We start from the raw sequence: 22,177 nt of genomic DNA, 5'->3' as shown, positions 1-22,177 counted from the left end.
CACTATGTAACTTTTTCTGTGTTCAAAATTTGCAAAATGTATATAATGAGCGAGTACATCATGAATTCATCTTCCAAACCGCGTGTTTGTCTTATTCCGAATCACTACGGTACACTTATAATAAGTACTTATATTTGGACGGGTCGTCGCCGCTGCGGAGTAACACATTCCAGCGTGAATCGCCGTAGACATAAACTTAGAGAAGTAGCTCCGGTTGGAATGTTCTTCCGCGGGATGTGTGCAGTCTGTTTATTAACCGCTAGAGCGCCAAAAGTTACATAGTGCTGCTTTAAATATATTTAAACTGGAAATAAGAAAAAAAATAGCACTATTTTTCCTTACCTTTACTACATATGCCTGTGTGTCAGTATGGTGGTACATAATTTCTAAACAAAAGTTAGTTGAGTTTTGTTTCTTGTTTCACTGTTGACAGGATAATGAAATTCCATGTGGCCAAGAAGAAGTTTAAGGAGACTCTTCGACCATATGATGTGAAAGATGTGATCGAGCAATACTCTGCTGGCCACCTGGATATGTTATGCCGTATCAAGAGTCTCCAGACTAGGTGAGATTAACCAGCTCTGGTTGTGTGGTGAAAACTTGAACATGTGACTGAAAGCTATAAATTCATTCATAATTTCTCCGTTCATAGTTTTACTTTTTTGGGGGGGATTCTGCATAAATTGTCACACGCCAATACACATTAACAAATGCAGTTAGCACAAATACATATTCACAGAAAGCTGTACAAGAAAAAAGTTAAACAACCTTGTTTTCTTATGCACACTTTCTACATCTACATGTCCATGTCTGTCTTATCTCCCTGTCTGCGCTCTCCCATTCAGGTTGGACACCATTGTGGGTCCACAGACCCTGAGCAGCAAAGCCAAGACCTTTTCTTCTCCTTCCCTGCACTTGTATTACAGCCAGACCAAGAGGAAACACTCTGCCCCAGGGTCAGCTGACCCACAATCCCTCACCCCAAACTCTTTTAACTCTGGAACAAATGAGTCAATTGCTGAGGCTGTGTGTCTAAATCCCCAGTGGACATCAACATTACAGCAGTTCAGTTTAATACTTCATATAAACACTGCACAAAAATAAAAAAAAATCCTTAAATCAAGATAAATTGTGTAAGATACTAAAACTTGTTTTCAGAGAATATATGTTTATTTTTATATTCGTAACTTGTTGAAACGTAAACATTATTACATTTTGTTAGATTTATGTTTATAAAACAATTTGTCTGTGAGACAGAAATACAAAAGAATATTCATAATTCAAGATATATTATCTGAAGTAATTATGCAGTCTTATCTAAGGATGTTTTAGAGGTGTTTAATGCAAAACAAGACAAAAATACTGAATAAGAAACTACTGTTTAAAAGTTTGGCATCAGTTAGATTTTCTAAAAATTAAAAATTAAAAAAAAAGAATAAATAAACTTTTATTCAGCAAGGAGTAATGTTACAGAAAATTTCTTTTTCAAACTGGATTACACAAAAATATTAGGCAGCACAATAATAAGAAATGTTTCTTGAGTTGATCATTTTTTAAGGATTATTTGACACTAAAGCCTGGAGTAATAGCTGCTGAAAATTCTGCTTTGCCATTAAAGGAATAAGTTACATTTTAAATATATATTTAAATAGAAATAGAAAAAGAGTTATTTTAAATTGTAATAATATTTTACAGTATTACTGTTTTTATGGTATTTTTATGATCAAGTAAATGTAGCTTGGGTAAGCATAAAATATATATTTTAAACACATAAAACTATCTTACCCACCCCAAACTTTGAACTGTAGTGTAGATTATTATTATTTATTTTATTATTTATTTATAGATAGATAGATAGTTTTTACAATATGTATTTTTGCAGTCAAGGCTGGACATGTTTGTGATGTGTCAGTGACCCAAAGCCTCAAGCTGTTGGCTCTGTTCAGTAAATCCTTGATCTCTCAGATTTTCATTCATATAAAACTTTCTTCCTGTTTAACAAGGTTGGCCAATGCTAAACCAGCAGTGCATGGTGTTAGACTGAATGTGTCTGTGTATAGTACTAACCTTTAGATTAATTCCTCTAGGCTTTCCCTATTATTTGGGTCTATGTGCTTGATTTTGGCATGGAATCAAAAAGTAGCATATTAAAATATTGTTATTCTTTAATATTGTGAACCAACAGGTGTGCAATCAATAGTTGTTTGCTAGCTCGGATTTAAACAATCATCTTTTACTTACATTTACTTAAATATCAGATACCTCAGTGACTGACTTTGAAACACTAACTTTGAAGCAGCTGTTAAGAATTTAAATTAGATTACTGAGACCTATGGTTTGATCATTAACATGATTTAGTAAATCGCATGTAGTAGTAGTATCTTGTCATGGTGCCATAAGTACCTTCTGTTCAACCTTCTCTTTCCTCCCTTTCCTTGATGGCAGAACCTTAAAAATGTACTTGACTCCCGTATGTTTTCTCATCTAGACTCGCCACAGCTGTGGGTCCACATCAGACACTCAGCACCAAAGCCAGGAACCTTTCCTCTCCCTCTCTACACATGTATTACAGCCAAAGCAAGAAGAAGCACACTGGGTCAGAGGCCTGTAGCAGGCTGGGGGACTAGTCATGGGGCCTTACTTACCTCAATCACTTCATACTGTGAACGGGGTCCAATGGTGATGATGTATTTGAATAAAACTATTCATAGGGTTTATTTGCCATATGTTATCAGAACTGAAACTACCTACACATCCATTCACCTAGTAAACAGAATACAAAATCAGTATCTGCAATGAATCTAAATGGCAGTGGTTCTGTTTTGACTCCAAGGCCCCATACTTTACTAGATAAGGATTTTGAAAATATTTTTACTCACACGTTTACTCACGTTTTCAAGACCATGGGAATCTAGGTTCTTCTTCTTCTTCAAAAAATAAAAATAAAATAAAATGTTGTTGAGGGGCTGTAGTATAATAAGTAATGTCTTGGCTTTTAGTCATTTTAATGCTTTCGTCATTTGGAAGTTTGCTGAGGCCCCTTTGAGAGCCACTGATTATTTATTATTGAGAACCACTTGTTTTATTATCGTCATCATTGGACTCCAAGGTGATTAATAAATAGTGATTTTTTTTTTTCAACCAAGGAGATGATTTATTAATTGTGTAGTGCACACTCTGATTGGTTCAGCTGATTGATGTTGGTTTCATACACTACATCTACCTGAAAATGTATGTTACTACATTATGCTAAAAATCTTGCTCATTAGGGGTTTCTCTGCAGCATGGTTTATCATTTTGGACTTGATATTTTAATCAGCTAGCATAGATCAGATACAGCCAACTCGTACATAGAGCAAGTAATATTCATAATGTAAAAAATAGTGCAACTCTCAGTTGCACTGAATGTAGTTGTAACATTTACAGAAATACTGTATATCACCTCTTTCTTACTCTGTAACATAGAAAAAGTAGATGATGGTGATGCACTAACTTCATTTCTTCTTCACTAACCAAAGTCCAGTCTTATCCTGCTGTGTTGTACCCTGCTCGAGCTTGAGGAACAACAGAGTAAAGGTGTGCATCCTGATGTACTGTATGCTCAAAAACATTGTTTTTTTTTTTTCTTATAGAGTGGATCAGATACTGGGAAAGGGCCAGATTTCGGTGGACAGGAAAGGCAGGGAGAAAATCCTCCCCGAAGGAGAGTCCTTGGAGCATGACATGAGCATGCTTGGCCGTGTCTGTAAAGTAGAGAGACAAGTAAGCTATATGAACTTGATGGTCTAAAGAAACATACTACAGTTCAAAGTGTTGGGGTCAGTATGATTTTATTTTTTTTTTAGAAAGAAATTAATTATTTTATTCAGCAAGGATGCATTAAAATGAAAGTAATAGTTAAATTATTTATAATTTCTAAAAGAGGTTGTATGCTGTTTACTTTCTAATCGTCAAAGAATCCTGAGAAAAATGTATCACAGTTTCCACAAAAATATTAAGTAGCACTTCTGTTTTCAGAATTGATAAAAATAGGAAATGTTTCATGAACACCAAATCAGCATATTAGAATGATTTCTGAGGGATCGGATCATGTGATGCTAAAGACTGGAGTAATGGCTGCTGAAAATTCATCTTTGGCACCATAGGAATGAATTACATTTTCAAAAATATATTATTTAAATTTTAAATTGTTTATTTTAAATTGTTATAATATTTCACAATATTATTGTTTTTACTGTACTTATAATCAAATAAATGCATCCTTGGTGAGTATAAGAGACTTTTTTCAAAAACATAAAAATCCTACCAACCCCAAACTTTTTGACTGTAGTGTACTTGCACACTTTTACAATAATTAAGCATAAAATTATAATATATATATATATATATCCAATGTGATGTTTTATTTCTTATATAATCCAGGTACAGTCCATTGAGTCAAAGCTGGACTCATTGCTGGATATATACCGGCAAGTGTTGCAGAAAGGCTCCTCTTCAATGCTTGGTCTGTCTGCTTTTCCCCTGTTTGAGCTGGATCAAACCTCCGACTACCAAAGCTCCATCCATAGCAAGGATTTGTCATCCTCCTCCCAGCTTACTGGCAGTGGCATATCTCGTTCGGGCAGCAGTAACCTGCACCGTGGTCTTCATCTTGCTCTGGCCCCCAGTGAACTCAGCTTGGGTACAGGTTACCCACATTCTGCCTCCTCCTTCTCACCTTCTCCTCTCCTTAACAACCAACCCTCCAGCCCAGACAGTTTCTACCCAGCGTCCCCACCTCCCATTCTCACCCCCAACAACCTTTCCAGAAGTCACCAGCGGTTAAGTGAGCTGACAAGGCCGGTCCCAACAGTCCATTCAACCTCCTCGACCCTTCAGCTCCCGCCTATGGTACCAACGCCTCAAAGTCGGCCTACCAGCCTTATCCCAGAGACACTGCAGGAGAGCCTAGCCGAGTGTCCGAGCAATTGCCTGTTGAGTACCCAAACCGAGGCTGAGTCAGACAGGGAAGCCGAGAGTTCAGTGAGACGCCCAGGCCGGTCCCAACAGCCCATTCAACCTCATCGACCCTTCAGCTCCCGCCTATGGTACCAACGCCTCAAAGTCGGCCTACCAGCCTTATCCCAGAGACACTGCAGGAGAGCCTAGCCGAGTGTCCGAGCAATTGCCTGTTGAGTACCCAAACCGAGGCTGAGTCAGACAGGGAAGCCGAGAGTATTCAAAGCATGGTACAGCTACGGGACAAGCCCGAACGTAATCCCAAGGAAGATGGGTCATGGAGAAGACACTTGAGCCTTGACATTGATCCTCTGATGCTCGTGTCTTCCACAACAGCTGCCTCGCTTCAGGTCGAGCGTAGGCTCGGTAAGTCTCTTTCCGCTCAGAACCTCATGCTACCAACTGCTGCGGACTGCCATCCCAGCCTGTCCACTCGGAGCAGCGGCAGCAGCAACAATGAGTCCAGCGACCACGAGCCGCTGGCCGACTGGGGCGATACGGAGCTGTTCATCAATGACAAAGAATTGGACACCACGGAGGGTGACCGTTACCACCTCCACCAACAAAGCACCGATACGACCTTCTCTTCTGAGCTGCTACGGACAGGAGCCAGTGGGCCATCTCTCAGCCAGGCTGGACCAAGAGATGGTCTTGAGTCCCATAACTTGCCTCACGTATGCCTCGAATAACCCCCGGAGCACAGGAACCTCACTGTGGAGACTGGACACAACCTCATGTCCCTCATGTGCTTCTTTTCCAAAGGAAATGGAGCGTCCTGTACGCTCTGTATGTTTTCTAATTTTCGCAAGAAAAAGACATGCTGTTCATACGTTTATGTTCATTCGTACATATCAATGCATGGACAATTTGTCAGAAAAGAGAATTTATATTAGCAAGAAACTGTTGGGGAAGAAACATTTACAAAAATATTCCGGGTTCAATGTAAGTTAAGCTCAATCAACAGATTTGTGACATAATACTGATTACCTCAGTAATCACCATAAATGACTGAACAGTGTGTGAAAGAATGTAACCATATGAAGGAAGATTATAATTTTATAAGCTTACATTTCTGCTTTCAAATAGTCCAGAAACTGTCCCCATTTATTTTCATTGTGAGTTCGTCACCCTAACCCATATACTTTATATGCATTTAGAAAATAGAAAACGAGGGACAAGTTGAAATTATTGTTTTTTGTGTGTGTGTGTTAATCAATATTATGCCCCAAATGCTGTCGGTTGAGCAGAACTTGTATTGAACCCATAATATTCCTTTAAAACAATGAAGGGTTATGGTACTGAATGAGCACTTCTTTCAGTCTTGCATGGGATCGGCATGTTTAAAATGCAACAGCAAATAGAATTGGAAGTGTGTATTCACCTGTAGTGATAAGCCCTCGCTCAGCATTAGGATTCATTTCTCACTTCCTTTTGAATGTTTGGCGGTCCACTTATTTGCATGTGTTAAGAAATTGTGGGGGGAATAGCAGAAAACCAGATGGTCTTGGTCCAAAACCACATTAATCTGTGATACTATGCAAACTTCAGCCGATCAAGCAGGGTTTGCAAGCAACTCCGGAAGAAACTCAGAAACAAATGCATCTTCACGCTGTAGCCTACACAGAGATATGCTTTCTTAATTTGACTATGTCCTTTAAAACCTGAGAGTCTTAGCATTTGAAGAAAGCTGAATGCTGTTACTAAAGGGATGGTATGGTGTGTTTAGGTGTAATGTCTTGTGAAGAGGTATTTGTGACAATCAGGCTTTTTGAAAAGCACTGATTTCTGATTTTTCTAATTCCGAGTCCTCATGTGGATATTTGGCTGCTAAAATGTAAAAAAAAAAAAAATGAGGAAGATAATATATAATTTTCATCATGACAATAAATCACACTTGCAATATCATAACTAATGATTGTTCTTCTCCTCATCTACATTTTGCAAGGTTTAGATTATGTGAGGTAAAAGCAAACAATCTATCCATCTTATTTAGCAGATGCACTGCATCAGTTACTATGGGGTGGCTTTAATTACAGTTTTCTGTAAATAATATTAAAAAAACGGCATCATTTAGGCTAAAGTAACATGTTTTATTGTTCATCTCGTGTACAAAAAATTTTTTTTTTCAAAAAAAACAAAACAAAACAAAACGACGCCATCCACAAAAATACCACTGTTACAACAAAAAAATGGTAACTTAATTTAGAAATAGTCGCCACCGTCAAAAAATAAATATATAAAATAAATAAAAGTAATAATAATCAAAATCACAAAAAGATTCAAAAAGGTCCCATATTAATTCGTTATTGTTTTCACAGCAGTAAATTGCGGTTGCCATGTTGCATTTTAGTAAGGGATCACGTGAGCGGATATTGATCGAAGTTTCTGATCAGAGATTTGTGGTCGTTCGGGAGTGAAGTGTCGATTAATTAAATTTGTGCTCTTATATGTTTGTTTTAAATGTTGGACTGGGAAGATGAGTTCTATGCGGATGGTGTGGCGATTTCAAAGCCGTTACCCGTTCAAACTGTAACGTTACCGGTGAAGTCATGGAGGCCTCAGTCTAGAGGCGCGCGGAGTCGAGAAACCACGAGTGTCGGCGCAAAGTTTGGTGAAGACGGTGAGCAGTGGAGAAACTGGAGGGACCGCGACTCTCAATCAAAAGTCTGTGATGGAGCAACCGGTAAAAATAACAGTTACAGTCGTTCCGGGACTGGACCTACAGGGTGTCGCGGTGGTGGAGACAGATCAGGTTCATCACCGGTAACTCTGAATGTGGAAAACTCTTTGGTCGGGAGGATAATAGGTAAGACACACGGCGGTAAAGTTAGTTTGACGTTTGACATTCATTAGACATAAGTTTTTTTTGCCAATTGAACTCTTTGCGTCTGTTATGTTTTGAGTCCAAACTAACTCAGACAGACATAAATATGCCCTTTACGTTGCACAAGGCTTAATTTCTAGGGGGGGAAAATGTAAAAAATTAACCATTTAAATTAATTAAACAATGTAACTACGTGACATTATAATATAAAACTAATACTAAAATGTTCGGAAAAACATCCCTGTTATTGCACAAAGCTCCGTTTTTGGAATGACCATTGTATGTGTTTTATAATAATTGTACAACTTTTAATGTAGGCAATAATATAAATCCATTAAACGACAACACCATTTGATCTAAAAGTATCAAACCAACTGTAAAATATTCAGAATATTATTCCCTATAATGCACAAGGCTTGGTTTTTCAGATTATGCGAGAATGTGAGAAAGTCCCGCCTCGAACGCATCGGCCAAACAGAAAAACTTATCGGCCGATGCCGATATTTGAAAAATGCCGATATATCGGCCTTGGCGATATATTGGTCGACCACTAATTACAATAGTCCAGTCTGGAGAGAACGAGAGCTTGGACAAGGAGTTGTGTGGCCTGCTCTGATAGAAAGGGTCTAATCTTCCTAACTAAAGCTTAAAGGAACACTTCACTATTTTTGAAAATAGGCTCATTTTCCAACTCCCCTAGAGTTAAACAGTTGAGTTTTACCGTTTTTGAATCCATTCAGCCGATCTCCGGGTTTGGCGGTAGCACTTTTAGCTGTAGCTTAGCATAGATCATTGAATCTGATTAGACCATTAGCATTTCGCTCAAAAATGACCAAAGAGTTTCGATATTTTTCCTATTTAAAACGTGACTCTTCTGTAGTTACATCGTGTACTAAGACCGACGGAAAATGACGGAAATCTCATTCCGGCGTAATAATCAAGGAACTTTGCTGCCGTACCGTGGGTACGGCAGCAAAGTTCCTTGATTATTACGCTGGAATGAGAGTATAGTTCCTAGCCATATCGGCCTAGAAAATCACAACTTTTCATTTTCCGTCGGTCTTAGTACACAATGTAACTACAGAAGAGTCAAGTTTTAAATAGGAAAAATATCGAGAAACTTTGGTCATTTTTGAGCGAGATGCTAATGGTCTAATCAGATTCAATGATTTATGCTAAGCTGCAGCTAAAAGTGCTACGCCAGACCCGAACATCGGGTGAATGGATTCTAAAACAGTAAAACTCAACGGTTTAACAATAGGGGAGTTGGAAAATGAGCCTATTTTCAAAAATAGTGGAGTGTTCCTTTAAGTTAGATTCCAGTTGTAGCCGTCACACCTTGAGCAGCCTAAAACTGTTTGGACTTGTTGAAATGCAAGGCATAGTCCATTTAAAATAAGTTTCATAATTTATTCACTCATTTCTTTCTAAACCCATATTACACACTTCCTTCTTTGGAAAAAAGTTAATTTTTAAAATGTTTGTACTGAACAGGCACAGTTCCTTTTCGAGTTAAGTCACGTTTATTTTTTATAGTGCTTACAATAACATTGTTTCAAAGCAGCTGAATTCATCAATTATAAAACAACTGAAATGTTAGCTGTAAAGCAGCTCTACACAAGACATTGTCATTATTCAGCTCAACTCAGATTCTGTGTTGATTCAGTTCAGTAACTCTGTGTTGCAAAGTTCTATAGACCTTAGGCTAGTGCCATATTTAATTTATGACAGGAATGAAAATGAGGCTGTGAGGAATAGAAGTATTACAGAAGTACAGTGCATTCAGTGGATTTTACTGTTGTTTAACAACATATCGATTGTTCAGCTGACGAAACGTCTTTCTGAAAAAAAAATTGGTAGAAATTCCATAAAACTGCTTTGAAAGTTGTGAACTGTGTAAATTACAGGATCTAGGTGTCTTAACATGATGAAGGTCTATAAAAGGCAATCGTTTCATCACATCTCTTTTCAGTTCAGTAACAGTGTCAAATTCAATCTAAGGGCAGTTGTGGCTTAACGGTTAAATTGTCGGACTTGTAACCCGAAGGTTGCAGGTTCGATTCTCAGTACCGACAGGAATTGTAGGTGGGGCCAGTGAATGAACAGCGCTCTCTTCCACCCTCATTACCCATGATTACCGAGCAAGGCAATGAACTGCCAATCCCTATACAGCAAATGGCTGTGTTCACTACTCACTGCTGTGTGTTTGCACTTGGATGGGCGAAATGCAGAGCACAAATTCCGAGTATGGGACACTATACTTGACTACACGTCACATCACTATAAATTCACTTCAGGTTTTTGTTTTCATCGGATAGTTTCAGTAATACAGTCAGATCGATAATAACTGCCTTTTACTTTTATTCTAAGGAGGACATTCTTCAAAATTCACCTTTTGTGTTCAGAAAATAATAAGGCATATGGGTTTAGAACAACACAAATGAGCAAGAGACAGTTTTCTTTTAAATGGCATTTAACACATGACTGTTTAAATGATGTATGATAGATAAACCGTGGTGCACATGAAGCTGACGTTCTTATCTTTGGAAGCCGTGATGCTCAGCTCAAAGCCAAAGACATGATTGAAGATCTGGTGCATGGGAATTCTGTCCTGGATGTGGAAGTGGTAAGAGAGTACAGGAATCACTAAGATACTGTAATGTATTTTATTGCATTGTTAATTACTGGTATTTTAGGTTTGACATTTTACATTTAATTCTCCAGGTAACAGCGATGCAGATATCAGAATGACTCCTGCTGGCCAGCTGCTGCTGTACGAGCTGCAGCTTCAACTGCCCCGACTCCTGTACCTATTGACTGGTCTGCGCTTAGAGAAAACCGGGACAAATATGAAGCTAGTAAATGGCAAGGTGAGTCTCTAGTGGCACAAGATGATGTGATCATTACTTTAGATTTGTTTTTTATCATTTACTTAGCCTCCTGTTGTTTCAAACATATATGACTTTCTTCTGTGTATTTACACTTTACAGTACACACTTTTAAGGCTAAAATTAAAACTAGAGTAAGGAATTTAGTTGACATACTGTGTGAAATAAATAGTCAGATATAAAATACTATAAGTACTATACCTAATTAAACAATCTTAGTTTCTGCAGATCTTCCCCCTCTCAAGAAGGATTTCTATATTGAAGCAAAATCAGTGGCTGTTCGCAGTGCTGAAGAAGTCCAAATCTGGAGGTAAAAGTCGTAAATTGCCTTCTTGATATTAGCCCACAGATGGCAGCATTTATCTTTTAATAACTACTTCTGAATGCTCTGAGATGAATATACTATGGCCTGTTTGGGTATAATCCTAGTGCTAGTATTTAAGGCTTTGAATGTGTATTTTTCATGTAATATTATTTTAGTTTAAGTGAGAGAAACAATGTGCAAAGTGCATTGTCAATGTCTTTTGTGTGTTGTTTGACATGCATTGTTTTTTTTGCCTCTTATATTGTCTTTTTGTTCCAATTCTAATTATAAGAAGCCATTTTTGCTCTGAATCTCTACTCTTTTCACTGCTAGACCTCCATTGTCAACAACAATATTCAAAGCCCTAGTTTTGTTTAATTTTAACCTGTGGTCACTCCTACTTTCTTAAAAAAGTTAAAAAAGTAACTAAAATACTAATTAAAATTCAAACAAATTCCAATTTTAATGTTAAGATTTTGTTATTTTACATGACTTTTCCAAGTCAGGAAATCACACACAAATTAGACTACCTCATATATCCAGTTTTTCCAAACCTGCAACACTGAGTATATTTGTATTGCTTTTGTACCCCTGCTTTTCTCTGCCCAAACAGAAAAGAGAACAACAACATCTTTGTGGATGATTTGAAAGATGGGGAGAAAATAACTATTCCCAATCCAGTGTGCACTTTTGAGGAGGTTTTTTGCTCATTATCCTGGAATAATGGAAAATATTGTCAGAGTGGGATTTAAAAAGCCAACTCCCATTCAGGTACTCCAAAGAAACTTTTCCTTCATGTGTTTGCTTGTACTTTTTTCCCCACTGAATGTTAAGCTTGATATGTGGGGATAAATGTAATCCTGGTTATTTTGTCTCATGGTTCAGTCACAAGCTTGACCAGTCATCCTGAAAGGAACAGATCTGATTGGAATAGCCCAGACAGGAACAGGCAAAACTCTGTCCTACCTGCTTCCTGGCTTTATTCATATGGATGAGCAACCGGTGTACGTGTCTACCAGAGTGTTAGTGCTCCACATTTAATCTTTTTATTAACAAAATATTTATTTATTTACACTGTAGAGCAAGGGACAAGAGAGATGGCCCTGGCATGTTGGTTTTGACTCCCACTCGTGAGCTTGCCCTCCAGATTGAAGCTGAATGCAACAAATATAGCTACAAAGGATTTAAAAGGTGCTGTAGCCAGTACCCTAAATACAGAGGCGGACAGTAGTGAAGTATTTTTACTTTACTCAAGTAAATTTAAAAAGTATCTGTAGTTTATCAGAGTGTTTTTCTTTGGAAAACTTTTACTTCACTACATTCCAAAGCATAATATCATGCATTTTACTGCACAACATTTCATAAATAAAAGTTGTTGTTTGTTTTACCTTTAATACTTAAGAATATTAAAAATGTAGTACTTTCTTGTACTCAAGTAAATCTTTGAATTACTTTTACTTGAGTAAACGTAAGAAAGTAATAGATTTCTGATGTAATTAAGTATTCAATGATATTTAATATGAAACGTAGTGCAGTAAAAAGTACAATATTATGCTTTTGAATGTTGTAAAGTAAAATTTTCTTAAGAAAAACACTGATAAAGTACAGACACTTGAAAAGTACTTTTACAGCAAAGTAAAAATAGTGTCCGCCTTTGCAAATAAATCATAATGTTATGCAACATGCATTGAGAATTCATCCTGCTTTCTTTGTCTGTTTGCTCAAAGTTACTTTTATTATTGTAGCATCTGTATCTATGGAGGAGGTGCCAGAAAGGCCCAGATTAAAGTAGTGACCAGTGGTGTGGACATAGTCATTGCTACACCAGGACGATTAAATGATCTGCAGATGAATGAGCTCATCAACTTGCGCTCCATCACATATCTGGTACATTAATGACAAAAATGCATATTGGACTGGTAACGGATGTGATTTTGTGCAGTTTTGTGAGCATTAAAAAAAATTTTTTTAAAAGCTAGGTTTAAATTTTGTAAACATTTGTGTCTTTTGTTTTACCCCGTTGCAGGTGTTGGATGAAGCTGATAGAATGTTGGATATGGGCTTTGAACCTCAAATCATGAAAATCATTCTGGATATTCGACCTGACAGACGAACTGTTATGACTAGGTGATTTGCTCAGTGGTTTGATTATTTTGAATGGTATATGGAAGGATTTGACAGATGATTTTTATTTTTTTTAAGTTCTGTTGCATTACATTGTTTGTTGCTCAAAAAACGTTTAAAGGGGTATTAAGTTACAGTTAATTTTAAGGCTAATTTACAAATTTACTGACAAACGCCAACCAATGCAGACAATCACTAAATTTAAGTATGTCACTTCTCAGACTATCCACGACCAGACAACACAGATTGAACATCAATCTGCATTTTTCAGGTTGTGGAATGCCTGAGAAAAAAATAAATAAATAAAAGAACAGTCAGACGCTGACATGCTTTAAACACTGATCTATCAAACTCGATAAACGTATCTGTTGCCCTTGGTCGGTGTCTGTCGGTGCAGTGTGAACTAGCCTTTGAATGCAGAATCAGGGCTAATATTTTTCAAGAGTTTTGAATGCTTTTGTCATGAAATTTGAATATTTGTATGATTGCCGCTTTGCTGCATTAATCTATTTTTCTCTATTTGTATTACAGTGCCACCTGGCCAACAGGTGTCAGGCGGCTGGCCAAGTCCTACCTGAAAGATCCCATGATGGTTTATGTGGGCACCTTAGATCTAGCGGTGAGTGAACGGTTGCAGCAGAGTATGTATTTATAATGGGTAATGTACAAATACCAGGTCAAATATAGCTTTTCTGTTTAGCCTCCTTATTAAAAGTCCCCAGTTATTTCCCTTTTTGCATCTCTGTCTCCCTCAGGCAGTAAACACTGTTCATCAGACAGTTCTGTTCATGCAGGAGGAAGAAAAGAAAGCCTCCATTTTTGACTTCATCGACCGAATGGAGCCTCAGGACAAAATACTAATATTTGTTGGAAAAAAAGTAAAGTGAGTTTCTCAGAATGAAACTTATATGAGAATAACCTTCGTTTGATTCCATGAAGCAGGATATGGGAGGAATTTTTGCAAGCACACTTTCATGTTCTACTGAAATGGTATTGTGTAATGTCATTTCTATTATGATCACTTGATGTGGTAATCAGTCTGTGCCCATCCATTCGTGTGCTCAAGAAAAGTTGTGAGCTCAAGGGATTGTGGGGAAATGCTGCTCTTTTCTGAAAATGAAACTTGGCGTTTCTCGATTGTCAGAGGGAGTGGCCGTTTAATATGTGGCCATAATTTTTTTTTCTTTCACTTACGTTAAAAACCATAAGTTTTGCTCTTCCACATCCCCGTAAAACTTGACAGCTTTTGTGGTCATTCAACAGTTGTGCAAACATTAAAACCAAATACTCACTTTGGAAAAGGTACTTGACAGTATGGTTTAGTGCTTAATCTGATTCAGAACAAGCTAGATCCTGATGTGGCATTTCCATAATTGGATTAAATGCTGCGAAAGCCTGATGTTATGTGGATGGAAAAGTACTATGACCCTGACTGCATTAAATTACTGTATGCCAAACTGTGTTGGATTTAATGTAAGACCATGAAGCAAAACTGGTTGAGAATGTCTGAGTCATCAGATTCTCACTTTCTCTTTCTTGCTGTTATGTAGAGCCGATGACCTCTCCAGTGACCTATGTCTGCAGGGTATAGCGGTTCAATCTCTGCATGGAGACCGAGAGCAGTGTGACAGAGAAGAGGCACTCCTCTAAACTCCCAGCAACACTATCATTCTGCAGCCCGTCAATCCATCAGTTGATTTGCTATTAAAAAGAAAGCCAGTGCTATAAAACTGGACAATGAGGTCCTGAACTCGGCTGTTTGGAAATGCGGACGTGTCACTCTGACAGGTTTGTTTTTGCAGCGGGTAACTGGCTAGCGGGAGATGGCTCTGTCCGTTGCGGTCTAGGCCTGGTGTGGCCTGTCAGCCTCAGAGTCTGTGCTTCTCCTTTGGCATGGAGGCACAAGAGCTGTTGTCCTTGTCAGAACACCTGCCGTCTCCTCCGCAGCCTCGCTCCAGTCCTCCCCCGAAGATCTCATCAGTCCAGCCCCATAAGAGCTCAGTGGGCTCAACGAACCCATCGCCAAGGAGACATCAGAGCATGACAGAAAGTGTGTGCATTAGTAAGTACGATCTGTAAAAGTATGTCAGAGCACTCTTCAGTGTATTATTTGTTTGATCTTCTTTCAAACTAATCGTTCGAATTCAAGCTGGGGAGGGGTTTCTGCGTGGGGACGGTCCCTCCTGCCCTCACTTTTCTTTTTTTTTCTGCCTCCATCCATCTCTCTTTCAATCAAAACTCCAGACTTTCCTCCTCATCATCCCCTTTGTTTCTATCTTTTGTCTAATTTTGTCTCTCCCTTGACATATTTCTTTTTTTTCCATCTCATCCAGCTTCACTTTCATTCATCTACATCTCTCTCTTCTTTTCTCTCTCTCTTCATCCCTCTCCTCCTCCTCTCTCTTTCCCTCAGCGGTCCGACCGTTCATTATCCTAATTAAATCCAGCAGCTGAACATCCTCTTATCTGTAGGGGAGGAGAGAGATGCCATGATGCAATAGGGCTGATTTGCATATCCAAAGTTAATTAGTGTGGAGGAGCAGGTGTACAGTAATAATAATCATCACACATGACAGTCACCTGTGCCCGCTTTGCTCTGCCCTTCCGAGATGTGCCCCCTCCCTCCACTGTCCCATATCCCCCCATCATCTCATCCCTCCGTTGATGGAATTCACTCTCTTCCTCCCTTAATCTCACCATCTCTCTGTTTTTTTTTTTTTCTGAAACCCCCGCACACATGCACGCTTTCTTTTCAAACGCTTCTGTTTTCAGATTTATTCGACATTTTTTTCTTACTGGAGTTGTTGCTTCTGGTTTTGTGTGTGTTGGCTTTTCATTTTTGTCTTTTTTTTTCTTTCCCATCAGCTTGATGCATCTGGTTAGTCTCTGTTTCTCTCGACTCCATTTTCTCTTCAGGACTTTAAAGATGGTATGTTAGTAAGCAGTAAATAGAAGGGTGAAATGTGTAATTTCTGAGACACCAACAACACCAGAATTGTAAAAATGACCCCATTTTCCAAACTCAGTCCTTTGGTTCAGTCAATGTTGTTGTTGTCCAGCTAGGGCGGGGCGGTATATCGAGGTTGTACGATATATCGATATTTTCTTTATAAGCGATTCGATATGAGGAAATACCGTTTATATCGATATACAGTAGTTTGATACAAGCGCATCTGAAAATATAGCGGAGGACACGGACCACTAGGCTACTTGCGCTGTTTAATGTGTTTGAGATGTGCTGTCTTCCTGAATGCATTACATTTCACAGGTATATTCTCCATCTGTAAATGTTAGAAAGCCATGGAAATATTTCCATTTTTCTGTCAGAAGTGCCATGAGCCTTCTGCTTTGCGATTCTCCGCTAAACTTCACAAACTTCAGTGAACGAGCACCGCCACGCGCATGCGTGCCAAACAGACGGAGCTCAATTAAATAGGAGCGCAATAATTCTGACTAAAATATACATTTCGCTGAAATATTTGTAGTTGGACAATAAATGTGACGTAGAATTTTAAACGTACAAGCAAGACTCTTTTTATGATAGCACTGACTGTAAAGTGACTGTAATGGGGTAATCAAAATAGCCTAACACAACTCTGCTTTTGTTCTCATTTATTGTAATTCATTTTGTTTTCATAGCCTTTAATATGTATTGTTTTGTTGGACAACATTGGGCGGTAAGTGAAATATATATATATATTAGGTTTTTTTTTATCCAAATACAAAAAGGAAAATATAGATATAATACCGTATATCGCAAATCGGCCAAAAAATACCGAGATATGAATTTTTGCCCATATCGCCCAGCCCTTTGTCCAGCTACTCAAAGCAACACTGTTTGGCTAGTGGAACAGTAAATGCACACTTTACAACTATGACTACTTTCGGTGTAGTCAGCGATTGTACCGAGCCCCTAAAGAGTTTAACTGAAATTGATCTGTGAGATCTGCCTGTCTGTGGCTGCTGTCAAAGGTCGCGTACGTATTCTGGTGGCAACTGACCTGGCTTCACGTGGGCTAGATGTTCATGACATCACGCATGTTTTCAACTATGACTTCCCTCGGAATGTGGAGGAGTATGTGACTGTGCACCACATCAGGAGAACAGGTCGAGCAGGGTGAGTGAAGCAGCGAAAGGTGTGATTGTGAAATGACAGATGCAGTAAGAATTGTGAGAATGAAATCATTCACTCTTTATGTAAATGCCTTTACTCAGGAGGTCCGGTGCATCTGTAACCCTGGTAACAAGAGAGGACTGGAAAAAAGAGATCTGGTCAGGTAAACACACCTGCAGGCATCCACTCCTTTCATTATGTTTGTTAAACTCTGCTATGTAAAGAACACAAATCCTCAACCTCTGGCTGACTAGTTAGAAATCTGAAGCTTGTTATAGCAGATTGTGTTTGTAAGCATGCAAGTTACATGTGTACGATATGAAAATAGAGATGTACCGAAACGTCTGTCACCATTTTAGTTCATCTTTTCTTGTTGTCTCTCCTTCTATGTATTTTGTGAACTTCATGGAGAAATCTAGACAAAAAAAGGCTGTAGTAGGGATGCACAATATATCCATGGTCATATCGGTATCCAAGAGACTTCTTAATGTTATCAGTATCAGTCCAATAAGTTTAGTAGTTCAGTAGTTCAAGGCAATGAATAAGTAAAATTATCATGGGCCCCTGCTTTGTTTACTGCAGATGAAAAAATACATATTTTACTATTATTAGTGTCTGTTGAAACCGTGGATTTCTGTTATTTACATTTTTTAAATTCAATCTCTAAAAATTCACATTGATATTTTTGCATCCTTACATTATTGCTACTACAATTTCAAACAAAAGCTAGTTTAAAATAAAAAAAATTCATCTTTGTGCTCCGTGTGTCCAGGGGCCTCATGTATAAAACTTTACGTAGATTTCATCCTAAATGTGTGCATACACACACAAGCTTGATTTTGCATACATACAAAAGTTTTCAGATTTATAAAGCCATGCGTACGCCAGAACCTGCGCAAAATTCCCTTTGTAATACCCAGTCAGTGGAAGATTGTGCGTACATGAATCTCCACCCCGTCTCCTCCCCGAAATAGCCATTTATGGAACTTACAACGCCTAATTTTAATATGCATAACGTCATCTGCATATCGTTTCCATGCGCATTACATCCACGTGACACCATGTTTAACGCAGTTAAGCGTAGGAATACGTTAGGAAAATATAATATATGGACTATAAATGCGTTTTGAGACATCACTATTCTAATTTATGCAATTTGCCTAAAAGGTAAACATATATTTTAGAATGTTTATAGCCTATATTTTTATGGAAAGAGATAGGCCTTATTTTTTTTCTGTCTGACTCACCGCGTCAATAACAAAACATTTTGAAAATAAAACGCGATATCTTACAGTTTCCTTCAAATTCTATCTTTTAAATATGGTGTTTGTCACAATATTGGGAAGAGCACGAAAGGGGTTATCATTAGGATTCTGTCTGTGCGCGACATCTGTGAACAGAGGTTCTAGAGCACTGTCATCAAACCTGTTCAAACCAGCCAATGGACTGTTTGATCAACGAGCTCATCTTTATGTCTGCCGTTACCGTCTATGTTCCAAAGCCATCAAACAAAGTCAAGTTAACAAAAATTATAATTATTATTCGCGCAAAAGTAATTCGCGCAATGAGTTTTGCTATTTGGAACACAATTTAAAGCGGAATTGTCATGCGTCAAGCAATCCTCGCTGTGATTAAAACATTAAATCGCACACCACAGGAAAATTGTTCGAAAGCAGCACATCCACTGCAAATATTTCTGTTTATATTCATATAAAATTTTTATGCACATTTCCATGCCCATTTTGTGCGTACGCAACGTTTATACATCAGGCCCCAGAAGTTTTTGTTTAATCCAAAGATCACTTGTATGGAAAAACAAATGTTCATTGCTTCACTGCAAAGTTTGGATTCAAAGATTTATTTGTCAAATGCTCAGTTTGGATGGAAGTGAAATCTTTTATTCCCCACACTACCACCTGATCAGGCATTATTTCAGCGCGATTTTTTTTGGTTAGAATTTTTTCAACCTTTTAAAAGCTTCACCACAACCTTCTGCCAGTAAAAGGTCTTAAAACAAATGTAACTGTAAAACGAATGACTTTTTGTTACAACGTGTATGTATAGTATAGAGATAGAGAGAATGCCTCATTCCATGAAATGTTGAGATTGTCTTTAGTGTGTTTACTATATATGTACACAACATCCTTATAGAGAATCTGGATAAAGGGAAGCATTTTTTCTTTCTTTAGGATGTTCCAGAAGAACTGGTACTGATGGCTGAACGTTATGAAAAACACCAGAGGGAGAAAGAAATGTTTGCGCCCGGAGGAGGAGGAGGAGGAGGACGGAGAGGTAGTTTTAGAGGAGGCTCAGATTGGCGGTTCTGATTGCTTGAAAGGTAATATTTGTTGCATTCATTTATCTTGCTGTTTCAATAACATCAGCATGACAGAAATGTTTTACTTCACAACAGATTACTTAGGGTGTATTCATACCAGGAAAGTCCGCTAGTTCACTTGCTTTGGTCCGGACCAAATACAATGTAAACAAAACCACACGTGTGTTAAGGTCATCCATTCATTGGACAGAAATTCTCAAGCGTACCAGAGTTTGTTTGGAACCGGACCGAGACTACCTCTTCAGCTGGGTCTCGGTGCGGTTGTTTGGTCCGCACCCGAGTGCAATTGCTGTATTCACACCTGTCCAAAAGATCCGCACCAAGGGATTACTTAGGGTGTGTTCACACCTGTCTTGTTTGGTTTGATTGAATCGAACTCAAGTTAGTTTCCCCCCTTGGTGCGGATCTTTTGGACAGGTGTGAATACAGAAATCGCACTCGGGTGCGGACCAAACAACCGCACCGAGACCCAGCTGAAGAGGTGGTCTCGGTCCGGTTCCAAACAAACTGGTACGCTTGAGAATTACTGTCCAATGAATGGATTGCCTTAGCACATACCAGCAGTAGTACTGATCTTTAATTGTACCTTTCAGGTTGATGTCACTAAATGTGGAGTTCATTCATAAGCTTTCAAAGTGTTGATCCTCTTATTTGACTTGTGGTGTCCTTGTAATTGACCATATAAGTTTTGTTAGGTTTAAGAAACACTGATTTGTTCCAAACAAACTGGTACGCTTGAGAATTACTGTCCAATGAATGGATTGCCTTAGCACATGTGTGGTTTTGTTTACAATTTTTGGTTCACTTGCAAAAAGGGCAGTGTGAAAGCAAACCACACCAAACAAAAAAAAATCAACATTGTATTTGGTCCGGACCAAAACAAGTCAACTGGCGGACTTTCCTGGTGTGAATACACCCTTAAAATCATCCATGATTCAACCTAAATTTCTCAATGTTTACCAGATGTTTCCTAACCAAATGTGTGCTATTTAAGCATTTGTATCTGTTGTACCAGCAGTAGTACTGATCTTTAATTGTACCTTTCAGGTTGATGTCACTAAATGTGGAGTTCATTCATAAGCTTTCAAAGTGTTGATCCTCTCATTTGACTTGTGGTGTCCTTGTAATTGACCATATAAGTTTTGTTAGGTTTAAGAAACACTGATTCATGTTGTATGCATGTATTTCTTTAATTGTTTATTTTCCCCCAGTTCAGTATATATTTTTTTATATCTACATTGATGTGAGGTAAAATGCCCCTAACTGTAGATGATGTAACAATCTTGTCCAGTTGAATGCATATCAAATAAAAGCCTATAAAACTATCTGGAATATGTGTTATTGAATGGTATTAAGCAATAGTTGACTGTCATGATGAAAGAACAAAACATGCATAAATACATGCATAAAAACAGAAAATCAGAATTAACTGAATATAAGAAAGTTGTTATTGAGCTGGAATTCAATTTCATTTGCCAGGAAATCACAGCTAGAAGCTTGATGTAAGAGATTATGGGATGGAATAAAAAAGTTAGGGAGATGACGTTTTCTCAGGTGTTGCACAAAGTCTTCTAAAAGCTGCTGGAAGCAGTCGGCCAGCTGACTGTATGCCCACTCGCTGTCGGTTCCCCTTGTAGCACAAGCATGGAGAAGGGTGGTCTTTGCATGATAGGAGCAGAATCTGGACATCTTACTGGATTTGGAGTCGTCCTCTTTGAGCTGTTGAAGAAGATACTTCAGTAGCTTTAGACACTCCTTCCTGTAGAAGTAGAGCAAACAATGAAGCACCATCACAACAGACCGTTTCTGCACTTAAATTTTACCAGCATCAAAGCTTGGCACAAGAGGAACAGAATAAATACCGGCAACATTTCTGTCCAATGTCCTCACAGCATGTCTTGGAGTGACCATGCCTATTCAGAATTTCTTTTTCGACGTGTGAAAAAAATTCGCCAGGCATCTGTGTAAAGGACATTTGTCCAAATAAACAACTGTATTTACTTGGTGTTTTCATGTTTTGAAGGGCTACAGTAGCTTAGTTCATAAATATAAAACCAAGCAAACTACTGATAATGATAAACGCAGTATACCTTTCGCAACAACTCCATCATGCTCTGCATTTCCCTTTCCCTCATATTTAGGCACCAGGTAGAATGGTCGATGCTTCATATTAGCTTTCTCCTTTTTACCAAGCCAGTTTTCTATTTTGAAGCCATCTTTTGTAAAGTCTGGCCAGCTTGCGCAATGAACCTTGAGACCAAGAACGAAGTCGATGGAAATAGTCTTTACATTTTCTTCCATTTTTACTTCCAGCGTCACTGCAGGGCATCTCCATGTGAAGCACGTTTTATTATGGATGTGCGCGCTTTATTTGACGATTTGTGGACTGTTCAACTGCAACACCCGCTGACTGCAATGATAGAGCCTGGAATAGCCAGGGCAATTTTTAATATAACTCCGACTGGATTCGTCTGAAAGAAGAAAGTCATATACACCTAGGATGCTTTGAGGGTGAGTAAAACACAAGCCAATTTTCATTTTTGGGTGAACTAACCCTTTAAGTCTTTGTTTTCCACCAGGAGACAAT

At 38.4% G+C, this 22,177-nt stretch overlaps 1 protein-coding gene and 2 pseudogenes across 1 annotated transcript in view; 2 read left to right on the top strand and 1 right to left on the bottom strand.

Moving 5' to 3' along the window:
- The window catches only part of LOC107716276 (potassium voltage-gated channel subfamily KQT member 5-like), a 134,084-nt gene extending 127,238 nt beyond the window's left edge, over window positions 1–6,846 (top strand). Inside the window, exons 12-16 of the mRNA XM_016522653.1 lie at window positions 846–956; window positions 2,489–2,596; window positions 3,633–3,762; window positions 4,423–4,992; window positions 5,190–6,846. Of these exons, the coding sequence (XP_016378139.1) occupies window positions 846–956; window positions 2,489–2,596; window positions 3,633–3,762; window positions 4,423–4,992; window positions 5,190–5,687 (1,417 nt within the window). The 3' untranslated portion in view covers window positions 5,688–6,846. The remainder of the gene's footprint in view (window positions 1–845; window positions 957–2,488; window positions 2,597–3,632; window positions 3,763–4,422; window positions 4,993–5,189) is intronic.
- Window positions 6,847–7,458: 612 nt separating this feature from the next.
- On the top strand, window positions 7,459–19,579 carry LOC107716275 (probable ATP-dependent RNA helicase DDX53; annotated as a pseudogene).
- A 1,436-nt stretch (window positions 19,580–21,015) lies between these two features.
- The window catches only part of LOC107716274 (DNA ligase 1-like), a 4,332-nt pseudogene continuing 3,170 nt past the window's right edge, over window positions 21,016–22,177 (bottom strand).

This window comes from Sinocyclocheilus rhinocerous, unplaced genomic scaffold, assembly GCF_001515625.1.
Source record: "Sinocyclocheilus rhinocerous isolate Xijiao unplaced genomic scaffold, SAMN03320098_v1.1 scaffold869, whole genome shotgun sequence".
NCBI lineage: Eukaryota > Metazoa > Chordata > Actinopteri > Cypriniformes > Cyprinidae > Sinocyclocheilus > Sinocyclocheilus rhinocerous.
Note: the sequence above shows the minus strand (reverse complement) of the source record. Positions and strands in the feature narration are given on the sequence as shown.